The sequence below is a fragment of the Chelon labrosus genome, assembly GCF_963514085.1.
Source record: "Chelon labrosus genome assembly, chromosome: 11".
NCBI classification, from domain to species: Eukaryota; Metazoa; Chordata; class Actinopteri; order Mugiliformes; family Mugilidae; genus Chelon; species Chelon labrosus.
Genome location: NC_140344.1, coordinates 4,999,323 through 5,023,570, shown reverse-complemented (window position 1 = coordinate 5,023,570; position 24,248 = coordinate 4,999,323). Strand labels below are relative to the sequence as shown.

At 41.7% G+C, this 24,248-nt stretch overlaps 1 protein-coding gene across 1 annotated transcript in view; it reads right to left on the bottom strand.

The window, feature by feature from the left end:
* The window catches only part of LOC311495067 (solute carrier family 23 member 2), a gene marked incomplete at its 5' end in the record, with an annotated part of 33,885 nt that extends 29,682 nt beyond the window's left edge, over nucleotides 1-4,203 (bottom strand). The window contains one exon of the mRNA XM_084554380.1: nucleotides 4,135-4,203. Within this exon, the coding sequence (XP_084410506.1) occupies nucleotides 4,135-4,203 (69 nt within the window). The remainder of the gene's footprint in view (nucleotides 1-4,134) is intronic.
* Nucleotides 4,204-24,248: the final 20,045 nt, after the last annotated feature.

Sequence of the window (24,248 nt, the reverse complement as noted above, 5' to 3'; positions counted from 1 at the left end):
CCATGTGACCCATGAGCTGTCAAATACAGAGGTCAATTCCCTCTTAACACAGTCCACATGGGATAGAGCAGTTTCTATGGGGTTAGTACAAACTCTCTAGAGGATGTGTCTGTTTGAAGTATAAGCAAGTCAGTAGATGACTCCAGGGTTTGAAATGTGACAGAGAGATTAGAAGAGGTGGAGGATTAAGACGTGAGATGTCAGTGCAGAGAGTGCGAGGCTAGAAAATTGTGCATGTTTCTTGTGGAAAAAGAATAAAAGGGCTAAAGGAACAAAGCTTTTTTTATGTGCTTGCAACTGGGAGAAGAGGACAAAGTTACAACGTGTTTTCATTTTGATTCAATTTTCAGATTTTAAACAGCAACATAGCTTAATGGGGTCCATGGACCCACAGGAACACCCCTTGCACTACTTTCAGTTTGAACCCTGGATTAAACAGTAGCCGGAAGAACCAGACAAGTCACGTTTCTGTCCTGGGCCCTGTATATCTCAGGTTAACTAATCCTTTACTATCTCAGCATCAGAAACCACAGTCTTACACCAGTTCAGTTTCAACTGAACAGTAGATGTTTTAGTTTTTGAGTTTTAAGCCCACACATTCCATAAACATAAGACAATGGATTGATGTAAACCGAATTTAATGGAATACCTAATAGAACAGTAAATCTACACGGGGATTTGATATCTAATAATTTTTTTTTTCTAGGTTGAGCATTTCCGTTGTACCTGTTTTATGGATAGTACGATGAAAGGGGAGACAGCTGATGACACAGAACTAGGGCCATATTTCAATTAAAGGCTGCAATCTTGCTGGAAAGAGATGCTACTTTTTACTTGCTTTTGAAGTCAGCACACTAGAATTTAAACCATCACCCTGCCTTATGCCATGTTAGTGATAACTGACAAGGTCTGGTCCACTGCATCAGCACTCCGACTGAATGTCGCGCAGATTAGACATTAGAGTCAGCACCCAAAATAATCCAGTGTGTTTATTCCACACCGAAGTTCTGTAATGAGGGCCAAAGCCACAGGCCTCAGGCGTGCCTTTGAATCCTGCCGTGTCTCAGATGGTGAGCCTGGCATTCACTCGGCACTTCAAACAAAAGAAGACACCTTGTTGTGCGCATCCCACCACTGCATCTGCTCACACAAGTGCAGACCGTGCAGTTGTGGACCCATCTGCATCACATTTCCTTCCCGTCTTTTGTTTACTCTCGTGTTACAAAGGTCTCAGTGGGTAGTAAACACAGACGTCCGCTTCTGCCATAATGTGACTATTTGCTTCCATCTAGTGGTCGTGTACCTGCGCTCCAGAAACTATAGCGGACCATGCAAGTGGAGGGGTCGGGTCTATAAAACCAAGAGTGAGTCAGTTGCAGGGAAAAGAAGGGTCAGTCCACGATGGTACTGCACGGCTTGTGCATCTGTGTGTGAGATATTGCCACTCAGTTTAACAAAGGAAACTACACAATTGTCATGGTCCTGTCATTCTGTGAGTCACTGTGAAGCATCTATCCCTGGGAATATGCTTGGCAGCGTTTTCTGCTGATTATGTTGAGCAACCGGGACACATTCCTTCATTAAAGTCTATGTCCCATATCAGAATCAGAATCAGAATCAACCATATACCTGTTTTACTTGAATGGCAGTGGCCCAGAGGCTTTGTGACCCTGACCACATCATTGCAATTTCCCCGGTTTGAAAACAGCTCGGAAGATTTGTTGACCCAGATGTCATCTGTTTACTGTGACGCCTCCATTGTTCATCAGATCCATACATAGACTACTGTCTAAATGTCACGGTAGAACGGTTGGCTGCTTAAATATGTTTTTGAGTGGTTTGACTTTTTGAATATCAGTTCATTTTCAGCATTTCAAAGGATGGATGGATGGATGGAAACAGATTATGTGTGGCTAATCATTTCTATGGCTCGCCAGTGTGAATATTTAGCGCAGAGGATCATGTGCTGAGATGCATGCCTTCTGCGTGACAGCCGTGATGACATGGGTGAATAAGTCGGATATGGGAATACCAGGTAGTCAGCTGGCAGAGGATCCTCTGGTCAGCTACAGTGAAGCACTAAAGAACTGGTTCAGTAATGCTGTGGTTATTATGTTAGTAGTGAATCAGACTTGGCTTTATTTCTTATTAGTATATTTTTATTGTTTCCATTAATTCTCAGATGTCTGAAATCCTTAACCAAAATAACCATGTAACTTTCTAATATAGTGGTTTTAGGATGTTAATAAAACTGAACTGTTATCTGTATGTTCATTAAAAGAACTTTCCCGCAAAACACTGAACCTGTTTGACCTGTAGCAGTTCACATCAGAGATTAAACAGACCTGCCTCTTGATCCACATGAACAGTGATGCACTTATACGAGAAATGCTCAAGACCTGTTAGACAAACAGTATCTGTCTCCCAAAAGAGCAAGAAATAAACCATGCCTGCACACATATATTGAACATATTGTGTAGTGTAAGTGCCATACTCAGTAATATCAGCAGCACTGTAAGATATTTTTTTTAAATATTCCACTGAAGGGGCTAAAGCTCAACGTCAACAACATTAAAAACAAAACCAGTGTGGAGGCCAAGAGTCAAAGTTATTGTACCATGACAATGTCTACGTGAAAAAAATATAACATAAAATTTCAAACTAAAGCCGGCCTTTGTTCTTGGAGTTTGGCCTTTGTCCTCCCTTGATACCTGAAACCCTTAATGGACTGGCACCATCCGGCTTCTCCTGAACTAACAAACAAAAGCTCTCTTGTCCAAATCGGAGAAAAAAATGCCAAAAACACACACGCTCTCCCGTCCAATTGCACCACGCTGGTGCAATCCATGACAACTGTGCATCCCACGCATCAAATAGAAAAAAAACTTGCGTCTTGTGTCCATTCACAGTAACATAAGGGTAGAACCTGTACGTTATGTTGTTTAATATTAGGGTTATCCCTTTTATTCTCATAAAGGTCCTCTCAGAAAAACATGATCGGCGCACTTTTGGCTCACTGTTAAAGTCATGTGTCTTGCAAGCTTCAGTTTTATCACAGTTGGAATCAATTGCTCCTCGTTTGTAGCTGTAAACACACTCGAAAAAATATCTTGACTCTAAATATGCTCTGCTGAGGTGAAATCTTACAAACATCGAGTGTTCTCTGTGAATTGATGTGAAGCCACAACCTTATTACCTGCTTTTTTTGATATTATTTTAGCATTTATCTAACACTGGAAACTGTTAATAATAATACAACTCATAAAAATATAATTTGCTGTATAGCTCTAATGTGGTATTTATGTCTAAACAAAGCTTGAACAGACAGAATGCAGGAAAGACAGTTTTAGAGGAATCTCATGGACAACGTGACTGGCAGAAACAGGGCCCAGGGTTATAGAGCGCTCGTTGAGAAACTCATGATCAAATCCTAAAGATGAATTATCAGCAGTCTCAGCTGAATTTATGAAATCCATAATCCTTAATTCAACAGTGCCGTTGGACCTTTGTATACAAGTGTCAGGAGGTGCACAATGGATGACAATAAATAAGGCCTTTGCCTTTGCATGTACTGTGCGTTTTCACAGATGTTGACGGACTGACCTGTTGACTTGTTTGCCGTCGAGTTGGTTTTGTCTTTTCTGGGTTTTTCTGCATTCTTCCGTTAATTGGGATAAGGGGGAAAAGGGGGGAAACATCAACCCTGGACTCAGCTGTGTACACTTGCGCACCCCCTGCAGTCCGATGTTTTCGCCATTCACACACACCAAGACAAACCCCATGAAACTGGGCTTTATTAGACTTGATTCCATATCTGTTGCTCGGGTAACATTTCTAGTTGTAGCTCTTATGGAACACGTGCATGCTTTGGTGATTTGCATTCCACAGTGGCTTACATTTAAGTCTCACTACTGCACTGTAAGAAATTCACCCTTCCGTACTTATTTCTCCTTGGTCTTCTAGTAAAACAATGATTTTTTTTTTTTTTTAAAGTTCATATTTAAGTCTTTATACTAATATTAGAATGTGACTATGCATCATCTCATACTATCACCTGTTGTTAGACTTTTTTTTATTTTGTTGACAACACAAACTTAAAAATTATAGAGAGAGTTAAGACAACACTTCACTTACCCCAAATGCAAGGTTGACCGCCCCCTGCTTCTTGAGTCCAAGCTCTATCTTCTCTGTAGTGACATGCATTTTGGTGAACGAGGCAACAAGGCGGCGTGTCGGTGGGCTTCTCACACACGGAGGGAGAAAAACTCTGAGTGCAGACAGAAAAAAGGACAACGTGAACGGCTGCCTCACGTCACCGGGGGAACAGCGTATCGCAGTCAAAAAGAAAGAGGCTCAGTTATTTTGCCTTCTACCCTCCGGCCTCTGAAACAGTTCTGGTCGGCTGCTAAGCGAGTGCGAGCTTTAGTTACTCTGACTTGTGATCATGTGCCTGCTGTTGTGTGACGATGGCTCTAACTAGGATAGTCAAGCATGTTTGTCACATGAATCTTTAACTTGTCATCTTCATCTCCGCTTATTTAAGGTCTGGAGTGAGGAGATCTGAGGAGTGAGTGTCATTTCAAAAATATAACTACAAACTGTCAAAGGCCATTTGCTCGTTGTGCCAACGACCTCACCATCATCAGTATTTGTTTAAACTGCTGTGCACAATATCAACTGTAGCCTAATGTTGTTCCTAATTATTGTTATAATCATTATTTCTCCTGGCAGTTTATCAAATTCATGCATCTCTTCATTCCTGCATTTTGGACCTTTGTTTTCTTGCTGAATAGGGCTGTCGGCTAGATGTGCAGTCATGGCCTGTGGCATAATCAGTAGACAGTTGTCTAAACTCCCGACACCACAAGTCCAAAGTTGCACCAATTATGAAAACCCAAACACACTGTATGTTACATAGGATCAAGATTTCTCTCTCTGTCCAGGCGATTAATGACAAATAACACAATAAATTAGACACCTATTTACAGTTCAAGGAGCCCTTTCGTACCTGATTATCTAAACCTAAAACCTTTGTTTAGTCTGTATAATCTTTAAAATGTGTTCACAACTACATCCTCCTCTGACCTCCTTGTTCCTGTTACTATGCATGAAGAATTGGACACACTGGGTATGTGGAAACCAACATGAATACAACATGCCAAATGAGGAGAAAATCAATTCACTTCCTTCTATGGTGTGTTAGGAAGAACCATCGTGGCAGTGGTAGTCATTCAGAAAGAAATCTGCTGGACTAAAGGCAGCTAAAGAGCAGGAATTTGAACATGCTTTTAATTGTTAATTGTACAGATGACTGGACCATGAATAGGAAAATAATGTTTAATGTACAAGAATAAGGGTTATAAAAGTAGTAAGTAAGTAAGTAAGTAAATTTAATTTATAAAGCACATTTAAACACAGCAAAGACTGACCAAAGTGCTGTACAGGGGATAACAAGGATTAAAACAAATAATACAGAAAAACACATTGGACCATTAGTCATAAAAACATAATTAAAAGGAACCACATAAGATAAGCAGGAGTACAGGATTAGGGAACAAGGAAGGCCAGGGAGTAGAAGTGAGTTTTTAGCCTGGATTTGAAGGCAGAAATGGAGGGGGCAGATCTAATATCCAGGGGGAGCTGGTTCCACAGACGTGGAGCAGCAACTTCAAAAGCTCTATCACCCCTTTGTTTGAGCCGAGAACGCGGCGCATGGAGAAGCAGAAGTAAATGGAGAGTTGTAAAAAAAAAAAAAAAAAAAGCTCCATATCTCCAGACTCCCAAGGCGGACTTTTCTTTTTTCACTCTTTTTGCCAGCTACTGTACATTCAGAGTTTGCAGGTAACTATCATGAACTTCTACTCTGGTCTTCCTTTCCTGTCTCAGTCCTCATAAGAGACACTTTTTACATGATATGAATAACAGTGCCTACTTTAAGAAATGTGATACTTGCTTTGTTTGTAGTTTTTTCGTTCAACAAATTCCTTTTGTATTGCTTTATAGTTTCTGTGCAAGTAACTATATGCAAAAATTGTAAAGAAAATGGCTAGGCAGAGCACATTTTTATTTATATTTTTTGTTAATAGAAGGTCACAGATGTCATCTGGCACAAATCAGTCCACAATTGTGAGGGGAATTTTTTTTTTTTATTTGGGGTGGGACTTGACAAAAAAATGAATGCGTCACAAAAATTTAATTGCAGCTTGCATTCCAAACAACGCAGAACTTTTGTCAGTGCACGATATATACACGATAAATACAAAGCATGTTGCAGTGAGCACAGAAACTGCCAGAGCTGTTAGCGCTAGCAGTAACGGTCCTGCATTTTTTAACCATTTAAAGTCAATACTGCTCTGAAAAAGTGCTTAAAGTACTTGGCACTTTAAAATGGCACTTTAACTTCAGGTCTGTTCAGTTTTGGCCAGGGATATTTCCTTTCTGCAATTAAATGCATTTTTGCAGACATTAAAAGAGCTTGAGTTTACAGTATTCATGTCTGTGTCTATTATTTGATTCAGTCGTCCACTAAAATCCATTTAAATTTAAAAAAATGTTGCTTTTTGGGACAAATATTGTTATGCGATTAAAATGTGATTAATCGAGATTAATTAATTACAATGCCTCTAATTAATTAGACTAATTTTCGAGTCCTACCCCTAATTTTTATACATACTCTGTATTTTTTTTGGACATGATTTTATACAACACACTACAAAAGCAAGTTTACAGATCAGTGCGATATTTGATATCTTCTTTTATTTTCATGTTGAAAATATGTTGAAAAGACATTCATCTTTAGTTTTACATAGAGGCAGGACAAGTCTAATATTGCTTTTCAATCAGAAGTACAGCTGCACAGTTCTGTTTGGTGTAATGTGCCACAGACAGTTTTGATTAAGAACTGCATAATGTATACACAATTGTTTGTTACTGTTTGCTTTAAAAATTGCGTAATTGGTTTCAACTTGTGAAATCTGGTAGTACATGCTAATTAGCTGACTCAACCCCAAACTGTCCAATCACTGCCCAGGGCCTTCATTAAAATGGGACCCAGCTGGAGGATCCAGTCTCTGCTGCTCTCCTGCTCTCCTGACTACTTTCTTTGGTTACTGTTCTCTTTCCTTGTTCGATCTTGAGATGTGTGGATGTTTGTGCTCCATTAGTATTTGTAGGTGTGGTGGAGGGTATGGACTATAGGTGAGATTGGAATTATCTCTACACCTTCCTCACCTAAGTAATGTTTTGTTATATTGGTGCCACCTATGTATTTTTGATTAAACCTTTAGTAGACACGACAGTGAGGCCTTTTGTTTGATGTTTCAACTTGGAGAAGTTTCTTAGTAAGGTCTTGTTTTGTTATATTGCTTTCATTCATTTGAGACAACCACATGGTTATTTTATTTATCTTTTTTGGAAAGCAATGCTTAAGGGAGAGACACTCTGCAGTAACTCCTGACTCAACTTTCTTGGTTGTCATGTGTTCGTCTCCTAGTTCCACCAAGGGATGTAACACTGGACATGAGAATGAATCTCTCAGCCAACTTGGTGAACACTGGAGGCAACCATTGAATTTCTGATTTATCACTGCCTTCATGTACCTACATCTCCCACACAAAGAACCGCCTTGGACATGGTCTGCATTTTGCCAAGAAAATGTAAACCATGTCTCCATCCACTCAGATATTTTTATTTTTCCCCCGTGATGGATGCTCTCAGTTTCCCTTTCAAGTTCGGTTTACAGAATTAAAGTTGTTGAGAATCTTGGACATGGTGCTTGGAGTGAAAAGATTCTTTGTACCTTCAGACTCTCAGTTCACAGTTCACAACAACTTTGCTTTGAGTAGTGAGGATATTTATCTCCTGGGAGAAGTTAACCTTTGTATCATTTTGTTTTGTTAACAGAGAAGTCAATGATTTATTACCAAAACAGCTATACTAAAGAACAAGGAAATAAAGGGAGAAATTAAAATAAAATAGTAGACCTCTCAGATACTGCTCATTTACCAGAACATATTGGAGTTACAGTTATACAAGTGCGATATCTTAGCTTTAACTTGAAATCTCTTTTTCAAGGGATCAAAGCTAACTGGACACTCGTGTCGAAAGTTGTTTCGTGGGCAGTTGGACAGTCCCTCATTATTTCTTTGCAGCAAGTTGAAGGTCTGGTGTTGATTCCAAGATTAGTGCAGTCCTTGGGCAGCAAACCAAACCAACCCATCAGAGAGATAGCAGGAACATTAGGAGAGGACACACCAACAGTTTAGTTTATTCTGAGCAAATAAAAGATCACTGTTGGACTTAGCAACATAAAACTACCCGGATGTCCACAGCAGAAAACATTGGTGGACGATTACCAGTTGTAAAGAAAAAATCCTTTGCAACATCCTATAAAGAGGAACACTCTCCAGGAGGGAACCATGTCATATCCTAGTGTAACATAAAAAGAAAATGTCAAATGAACATATACAGCGGTTCATCAGAAAATGCAAACCCTTTAGAAGATTCAAGAATAGAGATAATAATAAATAACCAGCCAGAGTAGTTCTCAAGCAGCATTCTTGGCTCATGATCCAAAGCATGCATCATCTGTAACACAGTGCAGGCAGCGTGATGCATGGGCATGCATGACTTCTTAAGGCACTGGGTCATCGTTGATTACTGACGATGTGACAGACAGAAGTACCTGGAAGAATTCACAAGTGTACAGGGATATACTGTCATTCAGCCCAACACATATGATGAAAGAAACCCAGAAGTTTCTGAAGGTAAAGGAGTGGAATATTCAGCAATGACCTAGTCAGTAATCTTTTCTCAACTCCATTGAGCAGCAGCTCACTCGCTTAAACGAAACTAAAGGCAGAAAAACCCACAAAATAACAGCTGAAGACAGCTGCACTGAAAGGCCTAGCAAAGCGCAACAAAGAAGGAAAGACATTATTTGGTTTGGGGCTTACAGCAATCATTGCCTGCAAAGGATTCCTGAGAAATATTAACATTCATTCATTCATCTTCTATACCCGGTTACTCCTGTTAAGGGTCGCGGGGGTCTGCTGGAGCCTATCCCAGCTGTCATCGGGCGAGAGGCAGGGGTACACCCTGGACAGGTCGCCAGTCGATCGCAGGGCTGAAATATTAACATAATCAATTAATCATAATTAATAAAATAAAATACTTTATGGTTAAGTTGAGTTCTCCAGTTACCGATCAGGCATGACATTATAACCACCTTCCTAATATTGTGTAGGTCTCCCTTGTGCCTCCAAAACAGTTCTAACTCATCAGAGAATGGACATGGGCCTTCTGAGGGTGTCCTGTGGTGTCTGGCAACAGAATGTTGTTAGTGGGGGCCTTTTGGGCCCCTTGAATTGAGGGGTGGGGCCTCTGCGGATCATCCCACAGATACTTGATCAGTTTGGAGGCCAGGTCAACACCTTGTGCTGTTCTTCATGTTTTTTGAGTTGTTCCTAAACCGTTTTTGTGTGTGTGTCTGTGTCAGGCTGCATCCTGCTGGGGATGGCTGCTGCCATTAAACAGTGTCATTGCTATGGGGTGGGGGTGCCTGGTCTGGTCTAGGTGGGTGGTACATGTCCTAGTAACATCCACATGAATGCCAGGTCCAAAAGTTTCCCATCAGAACACTGAATTGTCACAAGATGGTCAATGTTATATACTTCTCTTGTCGGTGGTGATAATGTTATGCCTGATCGGTGTACAAGCTCTTTAAATAAATGACGGACGGGTATAAAAATGCTGGCACTTCCTAAACATCTCAGGATATTTTTGTCAACCCATTGAATTAAAACTGACAGCCTTCAGCTGATGTTTTACAACCGGAACTTGAAAGTGCTTGTATAAACAGCTAACATAATCAATTTTTTACAGACAAGGTAGGGAATGACGAAACATGTGAAAAGAGTGAGTCAAAGCTGAATTTCCAGGCCTTGTTGTACCATAGACCCTTGTGATGCTCCAAACAAAAGACGTTCACACAGCAGACCCCAATCAAACAAGTGATCAGCATGTGCTTCAGGTAGGTTTAGAGCAACCTATACGTGTGTTGCAGTAAGTACCGCAGAGTTCTGATAACTGTGAAAAGTCACAAGCAGGATGACATACATATAAAACGTCCCTCAGTGAGAGACGGGACAGCTGTCACATATTGGGAACTGCATCTCTGTCAGTTTTGCCGTAAATAAAATTGTCTTCTGGATTGTGTTCCTATGCTTTTCGTTAGTCACTGGCTACATTATTTATCTTGACTTGATCTTTAATCAAGATCATTTGAAGATGTCTGTGAAGGTTCTCAGTCGTCCAGGTCATGGCATATCAGTAAAACAAACAAAGCTGAAACAAGGGCAACTGGATTAGAAGGAGAATCACTATTGGATGAGTGGTGAAACGTCTTCAAGAAACCCAAAGAGCCCAGTTGCCTTTGTTTTTTGGATATCATTTTAAGATGCCACCTGCTGCCATGTTTGAACATAACAGTCTGCCTAATTCTGTTTCATTGGATTTGTCCTCTTCCATCTCCTCACTATACGTGCTCTTCTCAGCTTCCACCAACCACAGTCCCTCTCCATAACTGACAACTACTTCCCTCTAATGTCTGCCTTCCAGGAACTTAAAATTGAAAGTTTAATCCAGAACAAGGGAAAATACAATTTTTTTTTAATTGTTTGCCATGAACAGACACCCTAACCCCTATAAGCCATCCACAGGCATAGAATAAATTATTTAAAGAGGCATCACGTCAGATTTTCCATTTCAACTTAAAAATGTAGACATGTCCAGGGCCTCAGCTGAGATGTTTCTCCACTCATCCAAGTAGCTTCTTCAGTTCTAAATAACTGGTGGGGAGTTGCAATTTAAATAGGAACCTATGTGGGTGTAGTGACTAGTGTTAATGACCAGATGCTGGCACGACTAGTGTCTGTTAACGGCTCGGTACTTACCTGTCATTGTCCCCGTCCTCTTTCCCTAATGAATGTCGCTCTAATGACACAATATCAGTCAGAGGCTGTAATTTCTGAAACTTTTTATTCACACTAACTGGGATCGATGTCTTCACAACTGAAACTGATTCCTTGGAGGAATTGGCAGAGGCCGCGCAGCAGTATGGAAAACTTTGGGATGACACAAAAGATGTGATGGTCTTGGTGAACATTATATTTGGCATGCTGAGAATGCCAAACAAGCATGAACAATTACAAGTACTGTTGCAAAGAGCAACGCTTCAGCAGTTTATCTGATTTTTTGATTTGTTTTTGGTGAAGTGCATAATAAGCAGTGATTATGCAATGTTTGGATTACGTAATGAGCGTCAGAGATAAGAGTTTAACATAAAATGTGCCTCCATGGAAGGCCACCTGTGCCGTGGTGGCAGAGAGGGCTGTCCATTAATCCACCGTTGGCGGGTTGAAGTGTGAAACACTGAACCAAGGTTGCCAATGGCTGGTGAGCTCACTGCACTGCAACTGTGGTGAATCGTACTTCAAGCATTTCAAAGTCTCCACTAGATTAGAAATACAATAGCCTGTCATTTATAATAGAGCAATAGGAACATTTTGAAATGAATGCTGACAATGAGTAAAGAACAGAAAAAACAGCACAGTACATACATATATTACAGTATATGTAGGAGAGGGACCATCTGGAGTCTATGGTGTAGTACACAATAACATAGTAGTGTGTATAATGTGATAAATATTACATATAAGAGGCTCTCGAGGCTTGATATAAATAAGTGTGTAATTAATTAAATGACTTACTACTTTTATGTGTGCCAACGCTGGAGCATGGCCTACATCTCAGAGCACATTAACTTATGGTCAATAAAGCATTTTTCATTCAGCACATTCCCTATAATCATGTGAGGAAATATGTAGCCTATGGGAATCGCTGGCATTCAAATAAGCATCAAGTATCCTCTTTGATTAAGTACTTGCAGCTGGAATGCTGCACTTAAACAACACAATGAGGGTCAGACTGTAGACTGGCATCCAACACTACACCCCCATGAATATGAACAGGGGAGTGAAAGATGTGGAAGCGCACTGAAGGGAAGGGTGTGTTTTGCTGTAGAGCTCCAAACCCCAATTAGCAGCTGACCAAACGTCTGGTCTGTGAGTTGTCACTATATGTAAAATAATAATGCGCAACATGTATAATAAAATGACCATCAGCCTACTGATGTCATAATGCATGACACAGAGCAGTTGTATCTGTTCAACTAGCTTAGCTGCCTCTCGGCGAATCGATATCTGTAAGGTGCCACCATGGCCTGCACGAAAAAAGTCGACCAGGAAAACCGCCAGTTCAGATCTGACTGGACTGATCAGTTTAGTTTCATTTTACTAGACTACACCAATGCTAAGCCGACTTGTTTGATATGCATGCAGCCTGTAGCAGTGTGTTGAAAGCAGTACTTCAACACTATGCATGCTGTCAGTTTTAATGCCAGCTACTTCAGAAGGACTGCCTCAGATCAACGCTGTCATTCTCTCACTAATTGGTGAGTCAAAGTCCATTTGTAAGTCTTATTGTGGAATAATAATAATCACAACAAAAACACTAATAATGATTTCATTTGTTACACTACACATTTACGCTTCAAACGCCAAAGAGCTTAATTTAAAAGAACAAATAGATGCAAAGAGAGAAACTTTACATAATAAACAAAGACAATAACACAAAAATAAAAGCAAATTAAACTGTTTGCCACAAAAATGGTCTAATAATGTGTTGTTGTGTTATTAAGGTATTTAACCTTACATTTCAAAATTGACAAAATAATTTGTGTTCTATCACTCTCACTTGGCTCTTTTAGAGGTGAATGTGGTTGTAGAGATGCTGCCAATGGCTGTCTCTGTGGAATAGTTGTCTCTTAGGACATTTTGCTGATGGTACACTGTTTAACTGTCAGTGTTTATTGTTATTAATGTAACTGGTGGTACGCAGACATATGTCAGGCCTTTGTAGGAAAGTTGTAGGCATAGTCATCTTTGCCTCAGGGAACTCTGCTGTGTGCCACTGGATGTAGAGCTGTTGTTTGTCTCTGGTCCAGAACATGGTCCACACATTGTGGTTTTGACATTACTTTGTTCCAAGAGTGCATTTCTTTTCCTGATTCGATGCTCAATTATTATTATTATTATTATTATTACTACTACAAATAACAATTACTGTATACTACTGCTATGACTAATAATCATGGTAATAGAGGCAGCAGAAACAGCATCTCCACATGAAACATAAAACATGCATTCATTCATTCATCTTCTGTAACCGTTTATTCCTGTGAAGGGTCGCGGGGGTCTGCTGGAGCCTATCCCAGCTGTCATCGGGCGAGAGGCGGGGTACACCCTGGACAGGTCTCCAGTCTATCACAGGGCTAACACAGAGAGACAGACAGCCATTCATACTCACACCTACGGCCAATTTAGAATCACCAATGAACCTAACCAGCATGTCTTTGGATGGTAGGAGGAAGCTGGGGTACACGGAGAGAACCCACGCAGACACAGGGAGAACATGCAAACTCCTCACAGAAAGGCCCAGTCGGCCCATGGATTCTTCTCGCTGTGAGGCATCAGTGCTAACCACCTCGACACTGTGCTGCCCATAAAACATGCAAACATAAATAAAAATATATCTTACTGATATGCTGTTTCATGGAGGTAATCGGGCAATCCTCTGTATTATAAATCAGTGGAATATAAAATTATAGTATGAGCAAATCAGAAGGAAGCTCATATTAACCACCATTAACCACCTGCCAGATTGCTCTGTATGCTGTATTATATAGGTAATTGTGTCTGTCTCCAAATTCAAGTTCCCTTACCGTATTGGTGTTATTAACAGATGAACTGATTTTAAAGAGACTGTAACTTCATACTATTCCACAAGATGGCAGTACAGCCCAAGACAGGATACAATAGCCTGATTGTCAAACTCCTGAGTTTATAGAAACACAAAAAATAACCTACCATTAGGCCTATAAGCATCCTATCTGGTTTTGTTGTAAGATGGATTTATAAGGTCCTCGAGAACTGAGATATATTCATAGCATATAGGTTATAAGGATGTTACTAATGTTATGTTACCAATCAAATGACACACAATCAAGATCAGGCCGGTCCTCTTAAAGTTTACAATAATATACATAATCTGAAGCACTGCAGACTTGCTTCAATAACTGAAGAGAAGGGAGGAATCCAGCAGACCAATTCATACAGGCATGGGGGGAAGCAGTATACAGCATATATACATGAAACAAACAAGATAATAATTTTTAAGGCAAGACATGATTGTGACGACCCCTCCCTCTTTTTGGGTCGTCTTTGTGTTTTTCCTCTTGCAGGCTCACTTCAGGAAGATGGGCGGAGCTGCTGATGTCATGCACCTGGGTAGCCTGGGCCCAGGTTATTTAGCTGGCTCCTCATTCACACGTCTCTCTCTCTCTGACCACTTGCTGCCTGTTTGGTTTGGTTTGTGTTTCGTTGTTTTATCACCACACCACACCTCATTTACACACAACTCTGCATGAATTACTGACTTTACAGATTACAGACTTCTTTATTATGTTGCTTTGGGTAATAAAGTTCAGTTTAAAGTTACGTTAAAAGTGTGTGGTCTCCCACTTTGTCTTGCTCTCTGAGCCAGGGCTATGACAAAATGGGGGCTCGTCCGGGATCTCTAGAGTGTAATTAGACTTACTATTTAGTAGGTTTTAGTCAGTTTGTGCCAGTCTGTTGGTTCATTTGGGACTGTTGTTTGTTCAGGGTGGTAGATTTTCAAATTGCCGCCCTGTTTTGGTGACTGGTGCAATTGTTGGGAGATTCACACATGTATGACTAATTTGAGGTTGCAGTGACTGGTTAAGAGAGCAATGGTGGTCTTTTGATTGTTTTAATCCACTAAATTGATAAAGATTTTCCAGATTTTCTTGTGTGAGCTGGTAAGGGAGAGCCATTGCTTATAGGAGTTTTCCCCTGGTAGGAAAAGGGGTGAATCCTGCTTAGAGGTTTCATCTGGTTCATTTCTAGGCCGGTAGTGAACTTGGGTAGAGCAAAGCTCGGGAGCATCTCCATGGCTGTGGGAAAGTGGTCAGTTGCTGGTTGCTTTCTTCACTCCACTGGTTTGGCGTGCATAAATACCCCCCACATGTGACTGCCAGAAGACTAGGGTTGAGTTAGTTAGGTAAGTTTAGGGGGGAATTCTCCTTGTGATTTTTGGTTTCTCTACATGCTGGTTTGCATAAAGTAATTGGGAAATATATTGTGGATTAAACTGGTGTTTGCTTAATTTGTACCTTAAATTAGGGTTTTGACAATGGCTTTGGTGGATGAGTTTCTTCACGCTCCTTCTGATCACCTTCTCGATCAATGCACTAAAGACCAGCTTTTGAAAATAGCTGAGCATTATGATATAGAGATTGGTGATAAACGGTTGAAAGAAAATATCAAAGCCATTTTGAAAGCAAACTTGGTGGAGGCTGGAGTTCTCAAAAGGGAGGAGTTTCTGCCCAAAGTGACCAATGCAGCCTTAAGTTTTGAACAACAGAAAGAGTTGTTAACATTGCAACTGGAACATGACAAACTTAAACAACAAAAGGAGCTTGAAATACAATTGGAACTTGAAAAAATGAAATTTAAAACAGAACAGACCAAGTTAGAGTTGGAACACTGCAAGTTGAACCTGATTAAGGAAGGAAAGCTTCATGATAGTTCAGGCAGGGACAGTGTGGGGGCTAGTGAACCTTCTCCTAGATGTGATGTAGGTACAAAGTTAAGGTTGGTGCCAAAATTCAATGAGAAAGATCCTGACACTTTCTTTTCCTTGTTTGAGCGGGTTGCAGAAACTTGTGAGTGGCCAGACTCTGAACGCACCTTGTTGCTTCAATGTGTATTTACTGGAAAGGCACAGGAAGCATATTCTGCATTGAGTCCATCAGACAGTAGAGTCTATGTTATGGTGAAAGCTGCAGTGCTAAAAGCCTACGAGCTGGTACCCGAAGCCTATCGGCAACATTTCCGGGGTTTGAGAAAGAGGGAGCACCAGACTCATGTTGAATTTGTGAGGGATATGGTTCTCCAGTTTAATCGTTGGTGTTCGGCATCAGAGGTTAATACTTTTCTGCAGCTTTGTGATTTGGTGGCACTTGAACAATTTAAAAACTGTGTGCCAGAGAATGTGGCTACTTACTTGAATGAGCGGAAAGTTAAAACACCCCAGGAAGCAGCGGTGCTGGCAGATGAATATCTTCTGACTCATAAAAGTACGTTTGGTGACAACAGTGATGCACATAACAGTGGTTCAGCGCGTACAGGCAAATCTTTTCTGTCACATGGGGAGTTCAGTCCCTCTAGGTTTGAGCGTAGCTGGAAGAAGGGTGATCCCAGTAAGATTTGTAATTACTGTCAGCGTAAAGGGCACTGGAAAAATGACTGTCCTATGCTTAAAGGAAAATCAGAGTTCTCAAGTAGTGTGCAGGTTAAACCAGCTGCTTTGGCTGCCTCTGTGTCTTCAGCCCAGATGGCGCTCCAAACACACAGTTCCTCTGATGACCTCTGTCCTATAAGAGTCCAAAAGGGATGATGACTTCTCAGCATTTATTTCAGATGGTTATGTCTCCCTGTTTGGGGAGAAAGTGGCAGTTAAGATCTTGAGAGACACTGGGGCAAAGCATAGTTTTGTCTGTGAGTCTGTCCTTCCTTTCGCCTCAGAGTCAAATACTGGAAGTTACATTTTGATGAGGGGAATGGGCATGACTATTATTCTGGTGCCAGTACACAAAATGGGTTTGGCTTGTGGTTTGGTCACTGGGGAGGTGGCAGTTGGGGTGCGTCCGGCCTTACCTGTGGAAGGCATTGACATGATTCTTGGTAATGATCTGGCAGGAAGTAGAGTTTGGGCTGATGTTCCGCCACCTTATGTGGTCATCCAGGTTCCTGTACTACCACCATTACAGACCGAGGTCTTAGAAAAAGCTGAAGTTGTGCCTGAGGTGGAGTTGTTTCCAGCTTGTGCAGTAACTCGAGCCATGGGACAAGCAAAGGATGAGGCTGCAAAGCAGGAAGTAGTTGAATCCAAAGCAGTGGTTATTCCTGTGCCCCTTGAGTCCATCTCTCAGGAAGACTTAGTGGAGGGACAGAGGTCTGATCCCTCATTGAAGTCACTTTTTGAACTGGCGTCTCCTGTGGGGGACATGGGAACTGCAGCTCATGGTTATTTTGTACAGAATAATGTCCTTGTGCGTAAATGGTGTCCTCAGACAGATAATTTTGTGGGAAAACCAGTTGTGCAAATTGTAGTGCCTGTCAAATTCAGAGAGATGGTGTTGAAAGCCTCTCATGATGATGTAGCGGGACACATGGGGATTCAAAAAACATACCACAAGATCCTGCATCATTTTTTTTGGCCCCGGTTAAAAAGGGATGTATCTGCCTTCATCAAGACATGTCACACTTGCCAGTTGACGGGTAAGCCTAATCAAACTATAAGTCCGGCACCACTGTATCCTGTACCAGCATTAGATCAGCCGTTTGAGTATTTAATCATGGACTGGGTGGGTCCACTGCCTCCTTCCAAGTCTGGTAGTAAGTACTTGTTGACGGTGATGTGCCAGGCTACAAGGTATCCAGCGGCTTATCCATTGCGTTCCATCACAACAAAGTCTGTAGTGAAGGCATTGTCACAGTTTATTTCTGTGTTTGGCATTCCCAAAGTTATACAATCTGACCAAGGTTCCAATTTTCGCTCTAAAATGTTCTCACAGGTTTTGCAGCAGCTTCAGATTAAACATAACCAAGCATCAGCTTACCATCCTCAAAGTCAAGGTGCTTTAGAGCGTTTTCATCAAACTCTGAAGTCACTCTTGCATGCCTACTGCACGGAGCTTGAACGTGATTGGGAGGAGGGTTTGCCTTGGTTGTTGCTGGCTGCAAGAGAGGTAGTTCAGGTGAGCACTGGTTTTAGTCCAAATGATCTGGTTTTTGGGCATTCAGTGCGTGGCCCCATGGCAGTTTTGCAGAGTGGTTGCCAACAAGCAGCTCCACCATCAAACTTGGTTGATTATGTGAACGGTTTCAGACACAGATTATATATGGCGGGAAATATGGCAAAACACAGGCTAGAAAAATCACAACAGAAGATGAAATCACTGTTTGACCGTAAAGCAAAACAGCGGCAGTTCAGTCCTGGTGATCAGGTTATGTTTCTACTGCCGGTTGTCGGTTCACCATTTCAGGCAAGGTTTGCTGGTCCATTCACAGTTAAAAAGCAAGTTTCTGAACAGGATTATTTGATTTTAATGCCAACTGGGAAATCTAGGTTGTGCCATGTCAATTTGTTGAAGCCGTATTATAATCGAATGTCGTCATCCCCGGGCTCCAAGGGGGACCCAAGTGTGAAACCTGCCTTGTGTGTGGACACGGAGATGTCTTCTTCAGGGGGGGAGGAGGAGGTATGGCCGACAGATGAGGGAGTGCTGCAGCTACGTTTAAAAAAACTCTTAGGCACTGAAGTCTTTGCCATTAGTTCTTGGTCATTTGGATGAGGGTAAGCGCCATGAACTAGTTTCATTGATAAATAGGTACCCAGTCCTATTTTCAGATACACCATCGCAAACGCATCTTATTGAGCACGATATAGATGTTAGTGATGCTAAACCCATCAAACAGCGCTTTCATTGTGTTTCGCCAGATAAGAAGACACAATTGGACAAAGAGGTTCAGTACATGCTAGATAACAATCTGGCAGAGCCCTCCAATTCTAGCTGGGCATCTCCGTGTTTGCTGGTGAAAAAACCTGATTCCACTTTTCGACCATGCACTGATTTTAGGAAAGTCAACAATGTCACCAAACCCAATTCTTTCCCTTTACCACGAATGGAGGATTGCGTTGACCAAGTAGGTGCAGCCAAGTTTGTGAGCAAATTTGATCTGTTAAAAGGATACTGGCAGATTCCACTGTCTCCATGGGCCCAGGAGATAAGTGCTTTTATAACTCCAACTGGTTTGTATTCCTATAAAGTCATGCCCTTTGGTTTACGTAATGCTCCTGCCACTTTCCAACGGCTGATGAATATGGTGGTAGATGGTCTGGTTGGCTGTGCAGTGTACCTTGATGATGTTGTTGTTTTCAGTGATACTTGGGAGGACCACTTGCAGAGGATCAGTGCATTGTTTGACAGGTTGGTATGGGCACAGTTAACCGTGAATTTGGCCAAGTGTGATTTTGCCAGAGCCACAGTAATCTATTTAGGCAAAGTGGTGGGGCAAGGGGAGGCCAAAGTGACAGTCATTAAGAATTTTCCACCACCTGTAACCAAAAAAGGCTTGATGCGTTTCCTGGGACTGGTGGGGTATTATAGAAGTTTCTGTAAGAACTTCTCGTCAGTTGTGGCACCCCTAACAGATCTTCTGAAGTCCAAAGTGAAGTTTGTATGGTCAGATAAGGCTCAGTGTGCCTTTGAAAATGTCAAAGCTCTCCTCTGTTCCTCTCTCGTGTTGATGGCACCGCAATTTGATAAGCCTTTTATATTGCAGGTTGATGCCAGCCATGTGGGGGCTGGAGCAGTCCTGTTGCAAGCTGATGTTGCAGGGGTAGAGAGACCGGTTGGGTTCTTCTCAAAAAAGTTCAATTCCTACCAGTTGAACTACTCTGTTATTGAGAAGGAGGCCCTGGCATTAATCTGGGGGTTACAGCATTTTGATGTGTATACTGGTTCAGGAACTCCTCTTGTAGTGTACACGGACCATAATCCCCTTACCTTTTTGCGTTCTTTGCAAAATCCAAATCAGCGGTTAATGAGATGGGCACTATTTTTACAGCCTTATCATTTGGATGTTCACCATATAAAAGGCAGTGAAAATGTAATGGCTGATGCCCTTTCTCGTGCCTTCTAGTGGTTAAAGGAGTTATTGCTGACTTCCGGTTGAGCATGTAAGCGAGAGTCACGCAGTGGAGTAGGCTCCCGACACTATCAACTAAATTTTCTACTAAATCTACATTTTCTCACTCTAAACGCACTAGTTTTAATTTGTAAGATCTTTTTTTTACTTTATTAATAATCGATGGCGACCGAAAGTCGACGGAACAAGACTAAAGCTACTTCTGCTACACCTGCAGTCTGTGATGGTAATGGCTCCGCGGCAGGGTCCTTAAAGCTGCCTGTTGACCTGGAAAATCTCCGCGCGGTCTTGATGTCAGAGCTGACAGCAGCTATCACCAGTCAGCTAAAATCCGCTATCGATGCTGCCCTTGCACCCATTGCTGCCTCTATAGAGGGTTTTACAGCCAAGTTCGAAGCGCAAGACCGCCGTATAGTGGAGCTAGAACAGCACCTCAACGTGTATAGCGACAGCATCGTCTCGCTAGAAAAGGCGGTTAAGGACCTAGCTACATCCAACAAGCAACTGACCGATAAGATGGAGGACCTCGAGTCCCGCTCCCGCCGCTGCAATCTGAGTGTTATCGGCATTCCAGAGGGTGCCGAAGGACCTGACCCTGTTGCGTTCATGTCCAGTTTCTTCTCCGAGGTGTTAGGACCTGATGTATTTCCATCCCCACCAGTCCTGGACAGGGCTCATCGAATCGGCCCTAAACCATCGGATAACCAGGCTAGCGGCAAACCAAGGGTTTTCATAGTCTGCTTCCACTATTACAGCGATAAGGAATGAGCCAGTCGCTGGGGGGCTGTCAATCGGCGACAACTCTTCTACCGAGAGAGGAAAATCTACATCTTTCCTGACTATAACGCTAGCACTGCAAAAAAGAGGGCTGCTTTCTCCATTATGAGACGATGTTTACGCGATAAGGATGTGCAGTTCTCCCTTCGTTTTCCAGCCCAGCTTCGTATTGACTACGGTGGAGAGAAGCTACAATTTGACTGTCCAAATAAGGCCCAGAGATGGTTTGACGACCATTTCCCATCAGAGTGAGTGTTATCTGTGTGTGGCTGAGGTGACACTAGTTTGTACTCGTTCTGTGACATTGCATTTTGTATTCCTGCTTCAGACTTGGTTTAAACAGGCTTTAGCACAACGTTAGTTACCTAGCTGTTGGGCTGGTGGCTAGTTAGCAAAGTACAACTGGCTAGTTTTACACACCTGCGCTGTTGAGGTAGGCTGAGTTTCCATCTGCCGTTTTTGGCTTACTTAAAAGCCTTTCTTAATGTTAATATGTAGTTTAGCATCAGTCGATAGGGTAAGATGGCTTATTTAACGCTGAATTAATGTTATATGCTCTGATGTTTTCTTGTTTTATTGTTTGTTTGTTTCTTGCTGGTGGGAGGAATGCTAAGGTCACCATTAGCCTGCACTAGACTGTATGTTACATTTTGAGCGCGCAGTCTGCCCTTATGTTGTTCTGACAATTACAAGCAGCTCTTTTAGAAGTTTTGTTCAGATTTATTACAATGTTTATGTGTGTTTTTACAATGACTATTAATTTCACATAGTAATTTTCTTGTTTTTCACGTTGTGGAGCCTCTCTGACCATGAGAGGTAAACTGTTTAACTTGTTTAGATGCATCGGATTAGGAGATGTGGTTTTTGCCTGCAGTTTCCCTTATTTGGGAAGGGAAATTTAAGGTTTGATGTGGGAGGGGAGGGGAGGGGGGTGTGGGACAAGGTCTTTTTACATGTATGTTTTTTTCCTTTATCTTCTTTTATTTACGCTATCATTACTTTATGTATTTCCCTGTTGTGGTTGATCTGCCCCTACTGTCAGTCAATCTGGTTTGTACTCTGTCCTATTGGCTGTATTGTTATCAGGTTTCTTTTTCACTTTTCCATGCAACCTCATTTAAGCCATGGTTGATAGGTACAGAAATGGTTCCTCCTTGAGATTTCTGAGTTGGAATGTAAAGGGAGGTAATAGTCCTGTGAAGAGATCCAGAGTGCTTTCCTTCAAGAGACCCATCTGTGCATTAAGGATCAACTTAGACTTAAACCCCGATGGGCTGGTCAGTATTTCCATTCTAATTTTGATTCCAGAGCTAGAGGTGTAGCTATTTTAATACATCAAAAAATACACTTTTCCTTGGATAGGGTTCTTTCTGATAGGGGTGGAAGATATGTGATTGTTGTGGGCTTGCTTGACTACACACCTGTTATTTTGGTAAATGTTTATGCTCCTAATTTTGATAATGTAGAATTTGCTAATAATCTATTGATGCAGATCCCAGCCTTAAATACGCATTTATTGATATTTGGGGGGGGATTTAAATTGTGTAATTGACCCTGCACTGGACCGGTCCAGTTCACGTACTAGTGTTCCCTCTGCCATGTCAAAATATTTTGCTGATTTTATGGCCCAACATGGATGTGTTGATCCCTGGAGATTTCATAATCCTCAATCCAGAGAATATTCATTTTTTTCCCATGTCCACCATACATATTCTCGCATAGATTATTTTTTTGTAGATGGCTCTCTACTCCCAAGGGTAACAAACTCTGAATATTTACCCATAGTAATTTCTGATCATGCTCCCTTGGCCCTTGACATAATCATTTCCTCCCATTGTAAAAGCCGCCCCCCTTGGAGACTCAATTCTCTACTTCTTTCTGATCCAGCCTTTTGTGACTTCATCTCTACATCTATTGACAATTTCCTTATTATAAACAAAACAGACGGTATATCTTACTCTTTATCATGGGAGACACTAAAAGCTTATCTAAGAGGGCAGATTATTTCTTACTCATCGCATCAATCTAAAATTAGGAAAGCTAGACAGGAGGAACTCTCTAATGCTATTCTCGGCCTTGACCGCCAGTATGCTCTGACTCCTTCTCCTGAACTCTATAAACAACGCCTCAACTTGCAGGCTGAGTTTGATCTTTTATCCACAGGCACAGCTGAGCGGTTGTTACTACAGTCTCGTGGCACATACTATGAGTACGGGGACAAAGCCAGTCGCCTTTTGGCTCACCAGCTAAAACGTCAGGCAGCTGAGCGTTCTATACCTCAAGTTGAGTCCCCATCTGGAACTCTTACCATTGACCCTATGGAGATCAACTCTGTTTTTAAAACGTATTACTCCTCACTTTACACATCACAGTCTCCAGATAATTCTGATGTGATGATAAAATTTCTGGATAACTTGGAGATACCCAAAATTGAATCCACACGGGCTGATCAAATTGATGCTCCTGTAACTTTAGATGAGATCATATGCTCTATCAAGTCTTTACAGTCAGGGAAAGCCCCTGGCCCTGATGGCTTCCCCCCTGAATTTTACAAGAAATTTCATGACAAACTGGCCCCACTACTGTTGTCTGTGTTTGAGGAGTCGCTGAGGCTGGGCACACTTCCCCCCACATTGAGACAAGCCTCAATATCCCTTCTCCTAAAAGAGGGGAAGGATCCCACTGCGTGTGGTTCATACAGGCCCCTTAGCCTTCTCAATGCTGATGTTAAGGTTTTCGCAAAGTTACTGTCATCTCGCATAGAGGATGTTCTGCCCAGCATAGTATCGGAGGAACAGACTGGCTTCATTAAAGGTCGTCACTCATTTTTCAACATTCGAACCCTGTTTAATATAATTTATTCCAAAGATATAAATAGACACCCTGAAGTAGTAATCTCATTGGATGCCGAGAAGGCTTTTGATAGAGTTGAATGGGAGTATCTTTTTGCCACATTGACTAGGTTTGGCTTTGGAGATGCATTCATATCTTGGATACGCCTCTTGTATACATCGCCTCTAGCCTCTATCAACACTAATAACTTCAAATCTGACTATATTACTCTGTCCCGTGGAACTCGCCAGGGTTGTCCACTTTCCCCTTTGCTTTTTGCTATAGCTATTGAGCCTCTCTCAATTGCACTCAGAACCTCACCCTCGTTTGTAGGGATAACCCGCAAGGGATCAGAACGCAGGCTTGCCTTGTATGCCGATGACTTGCTTTTGTATGTAACTGACCCTGTCTCCCACATACCTAAGATTTTGTCTCTATTGGAAACTTTTGGCTCTTTTTCTGGGTACAAGCTCAACCTGCAAAAAAGTGTATGTATGCCTATAAATGCAAAAGCGCTTCAACTTCAACAGTCTGCTTTGCCATTCCAATTGAATCGTCTTGGTTTCAAATATTTAGGAGTTAATGTTACTCGCTCACTATCTTCATTATTTGATGCAAACTTCACTCCTCTCCTTTCTCATATGAAGAATGCTTTTCAGAAATGGCGTAACTTACCCATGTCTATGCTTGGGAGAGTTAATGCTGTTAAAATGAATATACTGCCAA